Source organism: Narcine bancroftii, chromosome 2 (assembly GCF_036971445.1).
Source record: "Narcine bancroftii isolate sNarBan1 chromosome 2, sNarBan1.hap1, whole genome shotgun sequence".
Taxonomy (NCBI): domain Eukaryota; kingdom Metazoa; phylum Chordata; class Chondrichthyes; order Torpediniformes; family Narcinidae; genus Narcine; species Narcine bancroftii.
The window spans coordinates 43,032,849-43,053,128 of NC_091470.1; the positions used below are offsets into that span (position 1 = coordinate 43,032,849).

Genomic DNA, 20,280 nt, shown 5'->3' on the forward strand with positions numbered 1-20,280 from the left:
CAGCCAGAAACAAACACATTTGCAAATAGACTTTTGGCTCATTGCCTTATGAAGCATATTAATTAAAACAGTGGCACAGCAGGTTGTGAAGGGTTTTCCATTTACTACTGGATGTAATTTTCCCTCTAAAAAAAATACACACATCGATCTTATTCCAAGTCGTCCCTTCTTGTGCATTCATTGCTGTTTCAGAGCAAAGCACGCAATGCTGATGAGTGATGGCTGCCTGCCTGGACCCCTCTGTGCTCAACAAGCTACTACAGTGTTGATGTGAATAGAACTGCCAGCATTATTTAGAACAAATCATATAGCCTTTAACCTATACTGGGCAAGCTCTGGAATTTGTACAAAACCAGAAACATTGTGATTCTGTTGCTAATAGTTTTCTAACTAAAGCTTTTTTTTTACTTTTAGAAATTATCTAGGAGACAATGGTATATATTTGTGCCATGAAGTTAAACAAGAATGTCTGCAGTTGCTGGGGTTGAGTGTAATACGCAAATATGCTAGAGAAATTCAACAGGTCATGGAGCATCCAAAGGAAGTCAAGGGTGGCCAGCGTTTCAGGCCTGGGCCCTTCGTCAGGAATATAATTTATTTTGTAGCATCTTTTATTAGCCCTTTTGATCGAGAACAGTAGGGAAGCCAAGCATCTTAATTATTGTTGGTTCTAACACTAGCTTTCGTTGATGTAGCAGCTAATGCAGTTAAATCACTGCACCTGATCTTGTGGTCACAGCAGAGGTTTATGGCTTGTTTGTCTTAAAACTCCTTTCGGTTAACCACAAAACAAATGTTATGGAACAAAGTTGACAAGTTACACTTTGGAAAGCAGAATGTTGTTGAGTTAACCATATAATGGATGAGCCCAAGTCCTATTTTTGGAGAGACATCCATCTTAACTTTCTAAAGATAAAATCAGTTGTCTGGAATGTTTTCATTAATGGCTTGAGGTAAATAGAAACAACCCTTTCTTCTGCCCTCTCAGTAGCCATGTACGGTTAAGCAAATGTAATAAAAGGGAAAATAACCAAAAAAATGGTGGCAATGATGTATTGGAGAAACAGTCGAGTATGATAATGGGACTGGGCATCTCTACCTGCTGGCTGCAGTAATTCCCATAACCAAAGGAGAGTATTGCGGTCGACAGAAGCAGGAGGAAGTTTACCACTGTCCACAGAATGGTGGGACATAATATCAATAGAGCAAGAGTGGAATGTGGGAGTTCCCTCAGCACTCTTCTGTTAATGGGAGTAATTTTAGTGGTAATTGCTGTTTGTTTTATTTGTTGTTCCCAACATATAAGATTTTACATGGTTATTTCCAATGCTGCGTGTAGCCTTAAAAATCAACCCCAAACCTATTGTATTTACTCGGAGAATAACTAATGAGGCATTGCATTCATCCATACATCTGAAATTTTCTCCTATATTAATCAGAATGTCTTCTCAAACAATTCACTTCTTCCTCAAACACATGTTGCTCTTGGTGTTACAATACTATACTTTATTCTGACTCCACTCCTCACTATGTACTCTTATTCAGTTTACAGACTTCACAAAGACACAGCATAAATCTTCAAATATATTTCTATCCTCCAGCCATATTTCCAAGACTAATGATAATTCCAGGTTGATTCCAGAAACGAGGAGGTTAGCTTATGAAGAGAGATTGAGTAGCCTGGGACAATATTCATTGGAGTTTAGAAGAAAGGAGGAGCAGGTTATAGAAACATATAAAAGTATGAAAGGAGCACATGATAGAAGCAGGGAAGTTGTTTCAATCGGCAGGTGAAGCTTGAACTAAGGGACATAGCCTCAAGATTCTGGCAAGTAGGTTCAAGGCGGCAGTGAAGAGTAACAGCTTCTCTCAGAGAACAGTGAATCTGAGGTATTTTCTGCCATTGAAACTGTAGAGGCAACCTTATTAAATGCTTTTCAGACATATGGGGAATTTGCTGAGTCTAAGGACAGATCTGCATGATCTTATTGAATGGCGGAACAGGTTTCACAGGGCAGATATTCTACTCCTGTCCCTATTTCCTATATTCTTATGTTTTCATGTTCATTCAAGATCAAGCATCCACTATTGTGTCCTCTGATCTGTAAACTACCTCCACTAATTTCTACTCAGCTCCACTGCTGTTCATATTCTCGCCTGTCCTTCAGACTTAACTCTTTGGGCTTAAAACTATTCAAAATATTCCTAGTTTTAACTGTTTCCCAATTTTCATCTTTCTTACCCTTCAACCCAACCAAAGCCTCACAAGCTTCATTCTACATTATATTGAATGATGTTCACCTTTCATGTTGTTGACCTCCATTTATCTGTGATTCCCAAATCACTCCTTTGGCTCTCCACCTTCACACTCATGTCTGAACAAAGTTTTAATCTTTCCTCCAGCCTCTTCTTTTACTTCACATCTACTTTCTCTTAGCCTTTTTATGTTAAAAGCAGTGTATAAATGCAAGTCCATTTTTTAATGACAATGGAATTGTGTACAATTTGTTTAACAGAACTTTTATTTGTAATGGCAAATCTCCAGCAAGACTTACTCAAATGCAAACCATAGATATGAACCCTCGTTTCATATGTAAATATGAAGAAACAAGAATCATTACTCTGCTCTTTAAAACTAATTAATTGCCTGTAAACTTTGAAATAACTGAAATGTGATAATTATGTTAACAGCAAATGTGTTCCTTTTTAATATGTAAAGCAATCAATTTTTTTCACATAAATATTATAGGTATTGTAAATTAATGTATCATCAAAATGGTTTGTGGGCAAAATAGGTTGGGCCATTTTCCTGAACATTACCACATGGTATGTTCTTAATTAGTCTGGCAGCCCATGACATAGTCATAATACTGTTTGGCACAGCTCCAAAGATCACAAAGGAAGATGAGAAGACAATGATATCCTGCATTGTTCAATAGCACCTTCCATTGCACAATTGCAGGGTAACCTTTGCAGAGATATCAGAGGTGGTAGTACATCTGTACACCTGATTCCTAGATAAAGCAATGGATCATCTGGGCCAGTGTGCAACATGCACATTGAATTGAGTTCAAATAATTACCTGCTTGTGAAAATGTCATTCCTTGTTAACAACATTAAAAAAAATATTCCATCCAACTTCTTTAGTTAACACTAGACTGTATATCTGCTGACATTTTAACTTAAACAATGCCACTCAGTTGTCAGCATCTTCCACATATTTGCAAATTTTATTTTATTATTTGGGGAACTTCTATCATCTGGAATTGAAAGGAGCTCAATCAAGCGCTTACCTGGTTTGCTATTTCTGCCCTGTTTATCTGCCTCTGTTCGTTTAGATGCTGCCTGATCTAAAGGTCCATAAAGAGGAGCATTTGGGCAAAGAAAGACAGACAGAGACAAAAAAAGAAAATAAAATGTAAATGTGACTGAAGTACAAAAAAAATTCCAGAAAGAAACATCTAACAGTGCAAGCTAAATAAAAGAGCTAAACAACTGAAAGTACAGGAGTGATGAAAGGAACGTTATCAGTAGCAACAGTATCACTCCGATACAGACCAGAATTTAAAAACCTCCAAATAAAGAGCTAAAGAGATTTCAAAATTAATGGAGAAAAGGGATTATGATATTATTAAATTTAACATTGTAATGATTTAATTGTAAGCTTGGAGCATACAAGTAAAATGAATGCCAGATAGAATATTACGGCTGAAACGAATGCTGAGTGTTTCAAGTCTTTTACTAAAGTCACAACTGCTAAAATATTTCTTTTAGAAAAAAAACCTCACATCCTACTCTCAGGGGGACCTGCCTCAATTCATTCCCACCACTATATAATCTAGATTATATAATTTAGATTATAATCTAAATTTATGAACTTTGGAGTTTAAACAAAAATCTCAGCTTTTTTCTCAACAGTATTCCCTCTGTAAACAAAAGACAGTTAAAAATAATTTCACAGCTAGATTAAATACAATGATCCCTTTAAACTATTCATAAAACATTGAAATCTACAAGCCCTTTGGCCCACAGTGTGGTGCCGACCCAAAAACCTACTCTAACAACTGAGATTTTCTAACAAATGAGAATCCCTGCAGAAGCTGGCACCCCTGTGATATCAGTCTCTGAAGCTAATGGCAGAACAAGGTGTCAGGTCCTGATGGTATACCAGGAAGGGTACCGAAAATCTGCACCATCCAACTAGCTGGAGCATTCACGGACATTTTCAATCTCTCATTGCTTTAGTCGGAGGTTCCCACCTGCTTCAAAAGGGCATCAATCATCTTGGTACCCTAAAGGGAGCTGCCTTAATGACTATCACCAAGAAGCACTAACAACTACTGTGAAGAAATGCTCTGAGAGGTTGGTATTGGCCAGAATTAACTCATACCCGAGTAAATTTCTAGATCCACTGCAATTCACCTACTGTCATAATTGCTCCAGAGCAGATGCAAGCTCACTGACTCTCTGCTCAGCCCTGATCACCTAGACAACAGCAGCATGTACATCAGGCTGTTTTTTATCAATTACAGCTCAGCTTTCAACATTATTGGCCACCTCAGTATTGGTCAGCAAGCTTAAAAACTTGGGCTTCTGTGCCTCCCTCTGCAACTATATTCTTGACTTTCTTATTAGAAGTCAGTGCAGATCAGAACAGTCTTCTCCTCATTGACAATCGACACACGTGCCCCACAAGGATGTGTGTTTAGCCCACTGCTCCACTCTCTCTACACCCATGACTGTGTGATCAGGCACAATTCAAATACCATCTACAAACCTGCTGATGAGACCTCAGTCACTGGTAGAATCACAGACATTATTGAGGAAGCCTGCAGGAGTGAGACAGATCAGCTCGTTGAGTGCTGTCTCAACAACCACCTTGCACTCGATGTTCGCAACACTAAGGAACTGATTGAGGATTTCAGGAGGGGGACATCAGGAGAACGCTAACCAGTCCTCATCGAGGAGTTAGCAATGGAAAGGGCTATAAACAAATTCCTGAACATCACTGAAGATCCCAAAGTTGAGATATATTTCAGGCATCTCTTTTTGTTTGCCACCTGGTGGCTGCTATAAGAAGTGCTGACTCCAGACCTATTGATTCATCCATGAATTCAATAACCTGCCGATTCTAAATGTAAAGCTTCACACCTATACAATGGAGGGAAGCAAATAATTACTGGTCTTAAAGGACAGAAATAGTGGAGGGAAAATGATTATTTGAATCAAAATTCTTGGTCCAAAATTTAAAATCCTTAGCCTCAATGTTCTCCTTTCAACTATTTTTGATCTTAAGTTCTTTACTGAGTTCCTGTATTTAAAAGGACTCTCCAAGCCATTTCCCTCTAACCAAGCTGTCCCAGCTCCATTACCAGTGACACTCACCCTACATTACAAACTACTCTCAAGGTATCCCACTTCTTGGGAGCAAAATGGAATGTGCAATTTCTGCTATATTTTACATTTTGCACAGGAGATTCAAGATAAATTTGATCCTGTCAAAACTAATCTAAATGTATGCAGTGCAGAGTTTACTTCCAACACTGAATGAGCTTTGCAATTAATTGCACCTTTTGTTTTATGCTTCTTTATTACCTTTGGTCGGCCCTTTCCTGTTCAGCATGGCCTGCTGCTCCTCAGAGACATTCAAGCGGCGGACCACATCTGCCAGCGCTGACTTCAACAGCTGAATCTCATCCTCCTGCATCTGGACACGCTGCTCCAGTGAGGCGATCCGATCGGTGACCTCCATGCTGCTGGCTGCAGACGCACTATCATCTGAGGGAAGAGGACAATGCAAACTGAAGAGGTAAAAAGCAATAGACTCCCAAATCTGAAATAAGATCATCTTCTGCCAGCAATGGCTGTGACATGGCAGTGAGGACACTCCATAACCATATAACCATTTACAGAACAGAAACAGTCCATGTCGGCCTTTCGAGTCTGCACCGGTTCACTAGAACAACTCCACTAGTTCAAACCTCCCGCTCTCCACCAATAATATCTCTACCAAACATACATCTTACCAAAGATTGAATTTGATAATAAAGAAAAGAGTTCTTATCAATACCCAAACCTTCCCTCATCTGATTAATCCTTGTATCAACTCTAGCTGCTTTGTCTATGCATGCTTCTAGTTTTCATTTATAGCCTATGATAAGACATCAACAGAATCGGCTGATTAAATGGCTGAATAATCATTTCTTAAAATACTAATCTGTCTGGGGATTGTTCACCCAAAGTAGCTCTTGTATTGGTTTTAGTGGGGTGCAAAGGCAATCAGCTTTGACACAGCGGGCAACAACTTTGGGGAAAACAGTTGCCCAATTTGCCAAGTTTAGCTGCTTAAAAGTCCAAGTAGAAAATAGATCTCTCAGCCAACGACCTCAGTGATTCAACAAACTTAATTTAGTTGTATCACAGCTGTCCTTCAGGTAATGCTCAGCCTAATGTTCCTCAATAGTTAAGACTTCAGGATGACTTTAGGCATGTTTACTTTTTATGAAACTATAATTACAATATAAATCAAATCATATTGGCAACAAGGAACCTGTACCCAACATTGCAGGGCGTGTGAAGTACTAAATTCACCAAACAAAAGTCAGTTAGTTCACAAGGAGAATAGTGAGCTTCTGCAAATCTGTACCATCAGTAGGAGAGGAATTAATGTGCGGAATATGCTGGAATAGAGTTAAATGTACAGTAAAACCTTTGGCATCTGGCACCTATGGGGATTGGTAGATGCCAGATAGGTGAATTTGCCGGTTGCTGAGACTGCATGTTGTGTGGATTTAGTGAACTAACTGCTAGGGGGAGCCAATTTAATCTTTTGTATTTTTTACCTATTTATTTTCCGCAATTCTTTTGCGGCTTGCTTGGATTCTGGATCCTGGGGATTGTACTGTACATGGAAGCCAGCAATTGCTTCCACTGAGACCTCGCAGAAGTTACTTCCCAAAAGTAGATGTTGCATAGACTGAAGGCTTGTTAGTGGGTGAGCAGAAAAATAGAGAAATGATGATATGGAATGGATCTGCTGGATTTCTGGCAAAAAAGACAGAGAGTGAGGGATTGTTTCTCCACTCCACTGCAATTCCAGTTATATGGAAATTTGAGGGCAGACAACTGTAAAGATTCTTTGCAAGACCTCTTAACAAAGTTAGCAGCATAGAAATGGGAATACCATGTGGTTGTATTAGATCTGAAAGGAAGTGGGAATGCAGTTCCTTAAAAGCAATAAAATTATTAGAAACTCTCAGGTTCCAAAAGGAGAATTCCAATGCAAAGTACAAGTCTCCACCATATGGGGTGTTACAGTTGTATAATGTAGGTCATAACCTAGCAATTGAAAAGGTTTGATGACAGAGAAGATTTGCAAAGGCTTACACTGGCTAATAAGCTTAACAGCTCAATGTTGAAACATGTGAAGATAGGCATATTTAGTTTACTGGTGATCTGTTTGTCTGTGGCTCCAGTCTCTCCTTTGCAAAGAATTTGTCACTATGAAAGATTTGAACTAGATACAGTTTTGAAAAACATGAAAAAATAAAATTATGTTCAGTTTGTCATTTAGTTTCTAATTCACACATCAATAAAATAAGAAATCTTTGTGTATCAGATGAAACTTTTCTTAAGTTCAAGGTACCAAGCTTTAACTTTTTTAACCATGAATCTTCACATGGGCTATTTAATGTATAGTTGTGAAAATAGCAGGGCTATGAATGCTTTGTGATATGAGATGTGACATGGGATTGGTTAGGTCTTTAAAGTACAAATCTGCACAAAATGGAAGAGAATATATTCATGCAATTAGGTGTTCTGAATTGGAATCCACTGCCTGAAAGGGGTTTGGAGGAAAGTTTAAAGATAATTTGTGTAAAGGAAAAATTTGCAAGGACATGGAGAGTATGGTTAACTAAATGGTTATTTCAAAGAATATTCTGGAGTATAATTTGGAATGGACGAGATGTCCATCAGGCAAGGTTAGACAGACTTGGTTTGTTATCTGCAGGAGTTTAGAAGAGTGAGAGGGAAACTTGACTGAGTCATTCGACACCCTGAAGGGTCTGCACATGGTGAGTGAGAAAATCTAATTTGACAGGTCACTGTTTAAAAATAAGGGGTCATCTATTTAAGACATATGAAAAGTTTTGTTTTACTCTCAGAGGGTTGTGGGAGTCTTTGACACTTCCTTTCTATGAAATAGAAGCAGAGACATAAAATATTTTTAAGACCTATTCTTGTTCAGCAAGAGTGTGAAAAGACAGCACAGGAACAGGTGCTTTGGCCCACAATGTCTGTGTTGAACATGATGCTCAAATTAAACTAAAACTTTCCTGTTTGCACATGTTTTATATTCCCCACCCAGCACAACACTCTGTTCTCGCTGCTACTATCGACAAAGAGGAAAAGACGCCACAAAACTTGCAGCACCACCAGGTTCATGAATGAACAGCTGCTACCCTTCCACCAACAGACTCCTCAACAACAAACTCAATCAGGGACTCATTTAAGGACTCTTACTTGTGCACTTTATTGATTTTTCTTTGTCACTAGTTGTACAGTTTGTTTACATTTCTTTCTTTGTTTAAATGTGTAGGTTGAGTCAGTTTGTTTTACTCTGCCAATAAATGGTAATTCTGCCTCTCCCACAGGAATCTCAGGGTTGTATGTGATGTCATGTATGTAATAAAATATATCTGAATAAAATATTTATACGTCTCTCTAAAAGCTTCTTAAATGCTACTATCGTATCTGCTTCAACCACTACTCCTGCCAGCCTGTTTTAGGCACCTACCACTCACTGGGTAAAAAAACCTGTCCCACACATCTCCTTTAAACTACAACCCCCTCCCCCCCCCCCCACCCAATTCAAATGCATGACATTTAGATTACAATGAGATCAAACAAGACCTTATTTAATGGCAGACCAGGATTCTCAAGCTGAATCACTGACATCTACTCCCAACTAATCCATTCAGTCATAGCCAATGAATCACCTTTGCTGGAGCATGATACCTCACTATGTTTTTACTGTAGCGGGTTGATTTTAACTTCTGCTGTCTTCTTTAAGAAGGATGATGGCAGCTTTTGGTTCTCCTTCATTTTACACTGGACAGGGACATTTGCATTTCAGTATTAAAAGGGCCTATGATTTCACATACAGAAAAGCATCACTCTGTAAAGTTTCCACTTGCCTACACTGATAATGAAACAGTTTCATACAGTAATAAAGATCAAGCACACATCTACATCAGTACGCATTTACAAAAACCTACTATTCAGTGACCAAGGATGGTCGACCAGAACCAGGTATTGATGGTGTGTTCGTGGTTATTTTTAAAATTTTTAAATTTAATTTAGTCATACAGCACAGTAACAGGCCCTTTCAGCCTACAAGCCGTGCCGCCCAATTACAATCTTCTTTAGTGTGGTGGCTCATAGGTTGTCAAGATATCTGCAAAGGAACATCTGATTGATGCATCAATACAGAAAGCAGAGTTCTCTGGCTGTCTGGGACATGCTTGCACTATCTGGCATCAGATCCATGTTGCCAAGGAGGGAACAGATCTTCATGTGGTGTTTCTGGACCTCGCCGACACCTTTGGGTCGGTCTCCCATTACCTCCTCTGGACTGCTTTCAAATTCTTCAGGATCACAGTGGCCCTCATGAGCCTCATTAAGGCCTACTTCCAGGAAGAGCAGATATGTTTGACCACAGCAGATTACACCACAACGTGGAAACATCTGGAGGTGGGAATCATGGCCAGTTGCTCTATCTTCCCACAAGCCTTCACCATGGCCATGGAGGTAATCATTAGAGCATCTCGATGGGTGGTTAGAGGGCAGCGCATAAGATCTGGCATGAGACTGCCACCTATCAGAGCATATATGGATGATCTCACAACACTGACCACCACCAAGGCTTGAATTGTACACCTGTTGAGAAAGCTGCAAGAGAACATTGAATGAAGATCAAGCCGAGCAAGTCCAGAAGCAGCTCAATTGTTAAGGGGAAGCTAGTAGATCAATGCTTCTACATCAGGGGTGTCAAACTCAAATTCACAGAGGGCTAAAATTAAAAACTTGGACTAAGTAGTGGGCCAAACAAAATATTTATTGAAAATTTTCAACAACATCTGCATGTTTTCTCTTCTTTCAACATATGTAATGTTAAACTTTTTCTTATTAAAATAAATGTTTACTAATAGTTTTGGTTAAACTCTTTCCAGAAGAAGCATTAACAAATGAGAAATAAAATATTCAATGAATAATATTTCTCTATAGCCTTTAAGCTCCTTTTAAATGTATTTTTTTCACAAGTCAAAAAAATAACAACTTGCTTCAATGAAAATCCAATCTTTCAACGATGAACAGTCCAAAGTGAACCAAAGAAAATATTAATCCAAGCTTAGCTTGCTACACTGTGATTTACTCTGATGCACCTGGGTCTAAAGCAGATACTTGGCATCTCTTCTTAGATGCAAGTTCATCAAACTGTGGGGTCAGAGTTTGCCTCCCACTTGTCTTGAAAGGTCCTGTTTTCTGTCTTTCGTTTGGCCATTTTTCGTAAGGGGTTTATTACACGCGAGTTGGGCGACAGGTCGCAGATGCTAATGAAAGGAAAGAGAGGAGGTGGGGGCGATTAGCGGGCTGACGCCAACGCATTTGCAAAGCATTCTGGGATTTGTAGTATTAGCTGTGCATGCGCTATACTGGCGCGGCGGCCAGCGGGCCAGCTCTAATACATATTTGATATGATCTTGTGAGCCAAATATAATTATATCACAGGCCAAATTTGGCCCGCGGGCCTGAGTTTGACATGTGTGTTCTACATGGTCGATGAGACGATTCCAACAGTCTTCAAGAAACCAGTGAAAAACTTAGGTTGGTTGTATAATACATCCCTCCAAGATACAGAGCAGGTACATCAGCTCAGGAAGGATGCCGTTAGTGGCCCTGAGAGCATCAACAGAACCACACTACCTGACAAGCTGGTGTACGCAGTTTGGGCTCTTTCCAAGCTCATGTGGCCACTAACCCTGTATGAAGTTCCAGTCTCAAAAGTGGAAAAGCTGGAGACACTGATCAACTCATACACAAGGAAGTGGCTTGGTCTTCTCAGGTGCCTCAGCAGGATAGGGCTTTATAGCAAAGGAGTCCTAGAGCTACCCATTTCCAGTCTTTCAGAGGAATACAAGTGGGCCGAAGTAAGACTGGAGATGATGTTAACAGAGGGGAGTGATCTATTTGTAGCTCAAGCTGCCATCATCCTGGTTACTGGGAGGAAATGGATTTCATCAGAAGCAATTAAGCAAGCAAAGGTAGCACTTGAGCATAGGAACATCGTAGGCCAAGTGCAGCAAGGGAGGAATGGTCTTGGTCTTAGTATACCAGCCTAGAACAAGGCTGCTCTGTCTCAGAGAAATAGGCTTGTGACAGAAGATATATATTGGCAGGAGAAAGCAGAAAAGTACACAAAGGCTGTCACTCAGGCAAGGCAAGGCAAGGGCAATGGATGAGATGGGAGGGAGTGGAGAAAAGGAAGCTCTCCTGGAAAGAAAAGTGGGAAATGAAGAAATTCAGAGCTAGCTTCAACCTCAGGGCTGCATACGATGTCTTGATGTTTGCCATGAATCTCAGCCAGTGGTATGGAGAGGATGCTACATGCAGCCCACCAAAATATGTTTTAATGTTGCTGAAATCAGGCAGAGGGAGCAAGACCAGCTTCATTCAAGGCCGATACACCTGGCATCACAATGAGGTGCTACAGTAGCTTCCAGCAGTGCTAGAAAATCGGCAGACAAGTGTTACAGCTCTACCTCCCCTTCATCCAGTTGGCTGTTAACAGAATTTGTATGGAAAGGTGAGAGTCAAGCCAGAATCGCCACATTAAGATCAAATTCCAGGCAGCTAGGCAGGTCACGTGATTGGAAAAATGGCGGCAGATTTAGGCCAGAGGCTCTGCTTCCCAAATAAAATTGCGAAACCAACCTCAGACCAGACCTTGTGCTGTGGCCGGCCTCACTCCATCTCGATTACATCATCAAGCTTACAGTACCTTGGGGGAATGCAGTGGAGAAGGCCTGTGAGTTCAAGAAATTGAGGTATGCGGAGCTTGCAGCTGATGTGCAGCAACGTGGCTGGAAGGCACGGGTCTGACCAGTTGAAGTAGGCTGCAGAGGATTTGTAGCCACATTGACATTAAAACTACTCCAGGACTTGGGAGTGAAAGGAAAGACACACTGACAAGCAGTCAAAGATCTCTCCAGAGCTGGTGAAAGGGGTAGTCAGTTGCTCTGGATGAGAAAAAGGAATCCACCTGGGCACCTAAGTGAGTGAATGGCATCCTGGGGTGAGCCCAGGATGCCTCGATTCACTGCTGAACCCACCGGAGGTGTTGTGGGTCTAACAGCAAAACACTGAGGAAGGAGGGCACTCACTTGATAACCCAGAAGATGCCACCTCTCACTTGTCTACCCCACAAAGTCTAGGCAGCAAGTCTCAGGGGTGTAATAAGGGATATTAACATCTAGTCCTACATAACATACCAATTAATCTACAACCCCTAGTACATTTTGAAGGGTGGGAGGAAACTGGAATCCATGGGGAAAACCCATGCAGACATGGGGAGAACGTAAAAACTCCTTACAGACAGCACGGGATTCGAACTCCAGTCTCAATTGCTGGCACTGTAACAGCGATGTGCTAACCCCTACTGTAACAATGCCACCCCTATTAGGAGAATTAGTTTCATAAACCACAAAAATGTTAACCTCTGGGCAGAATCTTGCCCCAATACTTCCGCTGTTATCACAAAGAAGAATATTCATTTCAGTTTAAGTGTTAAACTATCATAAAATTAAAATGCATAAACTATTCAGTGTCTTAAACCAGTGGCAATTCACCAAGTATTTTGAGCCTTCACTCATCTGCTCTGATCCATGAAATCTGCATCAACTATTGACCCTTTTGCTGAGTGAGTGGGCCTCGGAGACATTTAGAGATAGCAGGTTCTGCACTGAAAGTATGGCATTCTGATTAAATACGTTGGTAGCTGTCAGGTATTTTACTGCTTCACCTCTCTTGCTGCTGCATTCAATCACATGCAAGACTTCCCCTCAATCACTCATTGTGGGTCATGATATAACATGTTTTCACAAATTATCTGGTAAGTACGCTGAGCAGATGAACACATCTTAAGAACATAAAACTGAGCAGGAGTAGGCAATCAACCCTTGCAGCCTGCTCCACATTCATCAAGATCAAGGCTGATCATTCATCTCAGTGCTATTCTTCTGCACAATCGCTGCATCCTGGATTTCCCTAATATCCAGATACCTATAAATGAGTTCAGTGATTTAATCCCTTCAGCCCTCCAGGGTAGAGCAGATAAACGAAATTGTAAACATCCCCTGATACATTGTTGCAAGGTTGGTACAAACAATGGATACACATTGAACATTAAAATTGGCAACTTTTATTGCAACTGTATAAAACATTAGGCCTTTTCACACAGCATTGTAAACTGGAGATTCCCTGGAAATTTTCTCACGAATACTCCTGTGAACCAGAGGTGTGAAAAGATCGGCCTGGAAATTTTAAATCGGTCCACCCTCTCCCTGCGGTGTGAAGAGCCAAATGCCCAAGCAGGGAGGCCTCATGATGTCAGCGCTTACGTGTTGTGCTGCAGAGGTGATTAAAACTAAAATATACTTACCGGCAGGTCACAACAGCAACACAATGCGGGATGAATGGCCATCCTCGTTAACCATAATCCCTCACGTAGCTGTATTTCCCAGAGTGGTTCCAGCTACATGAAGGATTATGGGAAATGAAATCAGCCATTCATCCAGCATTGCACCACCGTCACGACGTGCCAAAGCAGTCCCGAAGCGCGGGGTGGCGGGGATGGATGGGCAGGCAACCGACCGACAGACAGCTGGGAGAGAAGGAGCAGGTGAGTGAGTGGCCGCAGGGTGTTGGGGGAACATACTCTTAGTCCTGTGAGTGCATAAGACATAATCGGTGGGGGGCAGGGGAGGGCAAATTCCCAGGAATTTGGCCTGTGGTGTGAAAGGCCTGGGAAGTCCTGAATTCCTGGTCATTTATCCGAGATAAAGTAGGGTTATTACTCGCCATTCTCGACCCCTACTTTTTTTTAAATAAAGCTTAGGACTTCACAGCCAAATTTAGTTGGTTTCTTCTGTACTTCTCTCCTACATAATATTTAATGATTTCACTCCTTGACCCCCCCCCCTTAAATATAGCCCCTTTCACATTGACAAATGGTTCCAGGAATTAATAGCCAATTGGCCTAAAAAGAGTCTCGTGTGAAACAAAAATTTTCTTAACACTGGTGTCATCTCACACTGGGTACATTCTACCTTGATTCCTAGTACAATCCCTGGTATCTGCAGATGCTAGCGTTGCAATCAGGCAAGTATAGAACTGGGATAGAAATTATCCAAGTTTTTGCATGAGTGCAGGAATGTGAAGGAAGATTAAAATGAAGCTGTAAACTTTGCCATGGGAAAGTCACAACAGGAGGGAGAGAGAGAGGAAATAAATAGCAATAGAGGATAATTTTTAAACAGCGTAGGCAAGTTGGTTGCACTATAGTGCACAATTTATAAAGTGTGGGAAAAAGCGATGGTGGACCTGGCTTCCCAGAATGCTGTATGGCCGAGAAACCCCTCCATGAGTGCTCTGTGCATGCAGCCGTGCATTCTCTGAGGACAGGTCTGCCGTGGCTTTTTCCCACGGTCTTTATAAATTTTGCACGATAGCGCTACCAACTTCCCCTCACTGTTTAAAAATTGTCCGCTATTGCTATTTATTGCTAGCACTTTTCCACAGTCCCTCAAAGGTTTATATAGGTTGACACAACAGGGGCTGACAGGCTTATACTGCACTGTACATAAAGGTTAATTATGTTATAATTAAGCATGATTAATTTTGTTCAAATATAAAATCATAATACATTGATCAGGATTTAGAGCAGATCCACCATCACTCAATGCATCACGATGTCACCAGTAGAACACTGGGAATGGATGGCTCCTTGCAAGTGTGAATGCCTGCAGTGTCTCAGTTAAGAGTGTTCAAGTGTGAACAACAAAAATGCCATTCCTATCATGGGACATTGAACGGCCGATTTAGTGGGATGCAACTGTAAAAGGGCCTAATGCTTTGGACCCTTGGGTGGGGGGGAGGGGGGGAGGGAGTAGTCTTTGGCCTCTGTGGAGAATAGATGGTTTAGAATGTTGCAGCAGTATTACAGGAAGAAATAGGAACCTTTGGAGAGAGTGCATAAGATGTCCACCGGGATGTTGCTGGATTGGAGATTAGGATAGTTTGGACAAATTTGGATCATTTTCTCTGGAGCGCCAAAGGCTGTGGTGACCTGATAGAATTATAGACAATGATCAAAAATATACGTAGAATATAGATGAAAGTATGAAAAGCTGGAGTCTTTTTTCCCCCAGGGTGGAATTGTCAAAACTACAGGTCATAGGTTTAAGAAGAGAGGGGGCAAGTTTAAAGGAGACATACAAGGCAAGCTTTTTAAAAAAAAGCTTTGAGATAGGTGCCTGGAACCTGGGCAGGGGAAGCAGATCTAACAACATTGAGATAGGTACATGGACATAGGTACACGGACAGGTGGGGAATGGAGAGGTATAGACCATGTGCAGGCAGATAGGATCAGTTCACATTTGCATCATGCTGGATACAGAAGTCATGGGCTGAAGGGCCTGTTCCTGTGCTATACTGTTCTATGTTCCAAATCTAGTAAAAACCAAAGTCTGATGAAACTGGCCATGTCACTTTGTGGATGTTCAAATCAAGGGCACCCTGAATGTTGTGATTCACCCTCTAAATCAATGGTTTTCAAACTTTTTCATTCTACTCACATACCACCTTAAGCAATCCCTTACTAATCACAGAGCACCTATGGCATAGGGAATATTTAAAGTGTATTGTGAGTGGAAAGAAAAAGTTGGAAAACCACTGCTCTAAATGATCTGGGAGTGTGAGTTGAGTGTTGCTGAATGGAGAAACTATGGTTGATAACAGAGATCTTCCAGGATGTGCCCAGGTTATGAACACTCAACTTATAGACACCCCAATATATGAATGAGCTCCCATATTATTAAATTCAAATGCCCAACTTGTGTACAAACTTTCATTCCTAAGAACGGCAGAACTCTTTCCTTTCTCTCTCCACTTCTAATAATTGTTCTTTCTTAGAGAACCATACAGCATTACAGCACAGGAACAGGCCTTTTCGGCCCTTCTAATCTGTGCCAAACTATTTTTCTGCCTTGTCCACTGACCTGCAACAGTTACTAGCCCTCCATACCTCTCCCATCCCTGCACCTGTCCAAATTCTTCTTAAATGTTAAAATTGAGCCCACATTCACCACTTCAACTGGCAGCTTGGTTCACACTCCCCCTACACTTTTCCCCTTCCACCCTTAACCCATGTCCTCTGATTTGTATCTCCCCTACCCTCAGTGGAAGAAGCCTACCTACAGTTACTCTGTCTATACCCCCCCTCCATAATTTTAAATACCTTTATCAAATCTCCCCTCATTCTTCTATGCTCCAGGGAAACAAAGTCCTAACCCATTTAACCTTTCCCTGTAACTCAGTTCTTGAAGTCCGGGCAAGATCCAAGTAAATCTCTGCAATCTGTCAGTTTTATTTACTTAAAACTTATCAGTCTTGTGTGCTTTTTAAGTATTCATTACAATACTGTCAAGATATGGTTACCATAAATGAGTGATTTGTATTTTCCAAGTCATGGACAACGTTGACTTATGGACCCTGGATGGGCTGTATTACTCTCTGGGGAAGAACACTTATTCTCTCAACAGGAACCTCCAAGACAGAACCAACTCCATCTTCTGGAGAGAGATCCCTCTGTAGCTTTCTTAGACAAGTTCATTGCATTTTAAAGGTACAGTTCTTGCCTATAAATATATTGTGAAAAAATTAACAGCCAGTGTATTGAGAGAGGTCATGGCTTTCTGGCACTCCTCCCTATCTAGTCAGAGGCCACACCAGCTACCAATCAAGCTCCAGTTTCACCCCACCTATTAGCACACACCTTGTTAATTATCTGCCCTACACCCTCCAGCCTGTCTGTACTTGACCTCGGGTCATTGGCTGCCATAATTAGAATGTTGTTGTTCGTCTTTCGTAGTCGAAGATGACCATAGCTTCAAAGCATTGGGTTTGAAGTCATGACTTGCATTTAACTTGGATTAAAGTGAGGAAGAGTTGTGCAAGTCGTCAGCCTCACTTTCTCGTCCTGGCCTATCTGGACCCAGTGGCAAGATATAGTTGAGATGGTGGAGACAGGTCAGGATGCAGTGGATGGCCAGCAGTGTTATGTGTGTGTCTCACTGTGCCCTCTTAGCGCTTCTTGATGCATTGCTAAGAATTGCCTTTCTGCTCTTTGAACCAGTAAGGATTTCTTCAACACAATCCACCAAATCCAGACTTTACACGGTAGGTAGACAATTCCGGAGTGTCATGGGTCCACGGCAGTACTTGCCTTGTGCTTGCAAGCCTCCCCACCCATTGTTGGGCATCCTCATCCGCCTTTGCAGCCGTTGAGAGATGTATCCTCATCCGCCTTTGCAGCCGTTGGGAGATGTCTCCTCTTCCACCTGTTCTGCCATTTGGATGATCACCTAGTGGGTGGTAACGACACTACCCCCTCACTTGTTTTCGCCCGCTAGCTGATTATTAGATTAGCCCCCACCCCCCCAGTCAATCACCTGAGTTGGACTTCCCAGCTCTGTAAAGGTGCCATACACCCTTTGTTCACTCTCTTACCATCTTCAAGGGATCCCCTGCTCCATCCTGGGCTGAGAAATTTGGACCTGCACCGGAGAAGCTGTTGGTGAGAAGATAAGGGTACCCTTTAATAAGGGTTGGGAGAACTGATCAGTGTCCCCAGAGCCAAGAGGTGGCAGGACATGAATTTACTTTTCCCTTGATTGTATGCATGATTCTTTTCTCCCCACATCAGTTTATTAGCTTTGTGCATGTTTCATTGCCGCTATTATTTATTTCCCCCACGCTATCAAATTCTTAATGCCAACCAAGTACAGTTCCCACACTAAGTAATAAACTGTATGCGTTTGTGTGTGAGTGTGTGTGTGTGTGTGTGTGTGTGTGTGTGTGTGTGTGTGTGTGTGTGTGTGTGTGTGTGTGTGTGTGTGTGTGTGTAATCATTCCATTAATTAATAATTCAAGTCAAGTTTATTATCATCTAATTGTACAAATACATCTTGAAACAGCGTTCTCTGATTTTCAGTGCAAAACACTCAGACACAACTAGACATTATACACATATAGTCACACACCATATATGCAGGAGAAGTATTCATCTCTGCAAATAAATAGTTTCCTGAATATGAGAGTCTTGGATGGTTAGTGTGAGCAGTTCCTTTGGTTGTTCAGCATTCTCACTGCCCCTGGGAAGAACTATAAATCAAATTATTAAAAATATATTAAAATTAATTAATTTAACAATCTAATTGTTTGAGTTTTGAATGCTTTTAAACTAAAACTACTAATACTTCAATAGCTTGAATCTGTGTTCTTCCATTAAAATCAGCGAAGTTCCACACCAGATCAAATATGGTGCAATTTTTTAAAATTGCATCTGCGACAACTTTGTGATCTGCTACTAGACTCCAAAAGGAGTCTGATGACAGAGCAACAATCACAAAAGTGCTGGCAGAGCTGTCAATAGCCACTTTCAGGTGCATTCTGCGTCTACAGAAGCGGATGCAGACCTGTGGAATGGTCGTTCAGGTGGCAGCCCTGAAAGCGCTGCGCTGTCCACCTGAAAGGGACACTGCAGGAGAGGTGCCTCGGAGCACACTCTGGCCCCTGTCCCTTTGGGACGTCAGAGCAGGGGCAACCGGCACAGGACGTCAGGGCTGGGGTGGCTGGCACAGGACTACAGAGCTGGAGCGGCTGGCGCGGAACTACAGGGCTACCCGCCCCGGGTCCTGTAGTCCCGGGCCCTGACGTCCCATGCTGGAGGGAAGGGGCAGCAGGGAGGGGGGCGGTCAGGCACTCGCTAACTGATTATCATCCCCTTAGCAGCCACTTTCAGGCAGCTGTATTCAGGTGCCTAGGGGGACTTCAGTGCTCCAGTGATTATCCCTCTCAGAGGAGGGTTGGAAAGTGCGCCTCGGAGGTGCCTCCCACTCTTTCAGGTGGCCTCCTGACAGCGGCATAAGGGGAGAATATGCGGCTTTACATCGGGGTATTTTGGCCACCTGAAAGTGTCTAATGAGTTTGGAACTTGTATGCTCACGTGGGTGTCCTGAACTTGCCCTCATCCACCTGGATAAATGGGAGAGTGCTGAACATAACTGTTTGCTTTGCCCCAGGAAATATAATCTATGGTATACACAGGTATTTTTCAGTGTCCAGATAAACTCATTGATTGGCAGCAAAATCTCCCAGCAACTTAATTCTAGCAGCAGCAGCATATACCAAGGCAGTGTACACAACCAAGTTGTTAGCTACAACATTGACCCTCCTTCTTAACTGTGTGGGGAGGTTCAAAGGCTGGTCCCTTTAGCTTCTCTCAGTTGATTTTGACAGCATGCCCCTTGCATTTCTCATTCCAAGTTATATGTGGTGCAATTGCAAGTGTAAAATGGAAAATTCCAACTGATTTCTACGGGTAGCAATCTCTTGAAAGGCCTCAATTAGTGTGCTCAAGGTCATCGGCCACGGGGCTGAAAATTACTGCAAGCAGATTCAGTAAGAAAGTGCGACTTTTCTATTTTGTAGGCCTCAGAAAAAAATGAAACTTTTTTTGGGAACTAATGGTGCACATTATAATCTTAATTAATAATGTGTGAATTGGACAAATCAGTCAGAAATGACTCATCACAAATGCTTGAAATCTGTGAACCGAGGCCTGTTCACTTCTCATAAATGTCCAATTGTCTAAGGCTTTTGATGCGGAACTGAATCAGACTCAAATTCTGTGTGCATTATACTTTAAAGAGGTTTCCAGAAATTATATAAATGATGTCCAACTTAAACTATCCACTCACTGTAGAGTGGCTCCTTGCCGATCACAGAATACATGAGATTCAGAAATAAAGTATGTAGATAGACAATACATGTACACCAAACTAACAAATATGATAAAGATTTACACAATATTAGCAGACCCAAAAACAATTGTGGATATACAACTTGCTAAAGATTTAGTTTATTCCATGAAAAGAAAAG

General features: G+C 41.6%; 1 protein-coding gene across 6 annotated transcripts in view; it reads right to left on the reverse strand.

Annotated features, from left to right (window-relative positions):
* Nucleotides 1-20,280, reverse strand: part of eml1 (EMAP like 1) — a 197,169-nt gene that overhangs the window by 55,947 nt on the left and 120,942 nt on the right. For 4 of the 6 annotated variants that reach the window (XM_069916453.1, XM_069916448.1, XM_069916450.1 and 1 more), the window contains 2 exons: nucleotides 5,596-5,778; nucleotides 3,294-3,350 (listed from right to left, as the gene is read on the reverse strand). In XM_069916453.1, coding sequence (XP_069772554.1) covers nucleotides 3,294-3,350; nucleotides 5,596-5,778 — 240 coding nt within the window. The remainder of the gene's footprint in view (nucleotides 1-3,293; nucleotides 3,351-5,595; nucleotides 5,779-20,280) is intronic. The other 2 variants (XM_069916451.1, XM_069916452.1) reach the window with 1 other exon arrangement.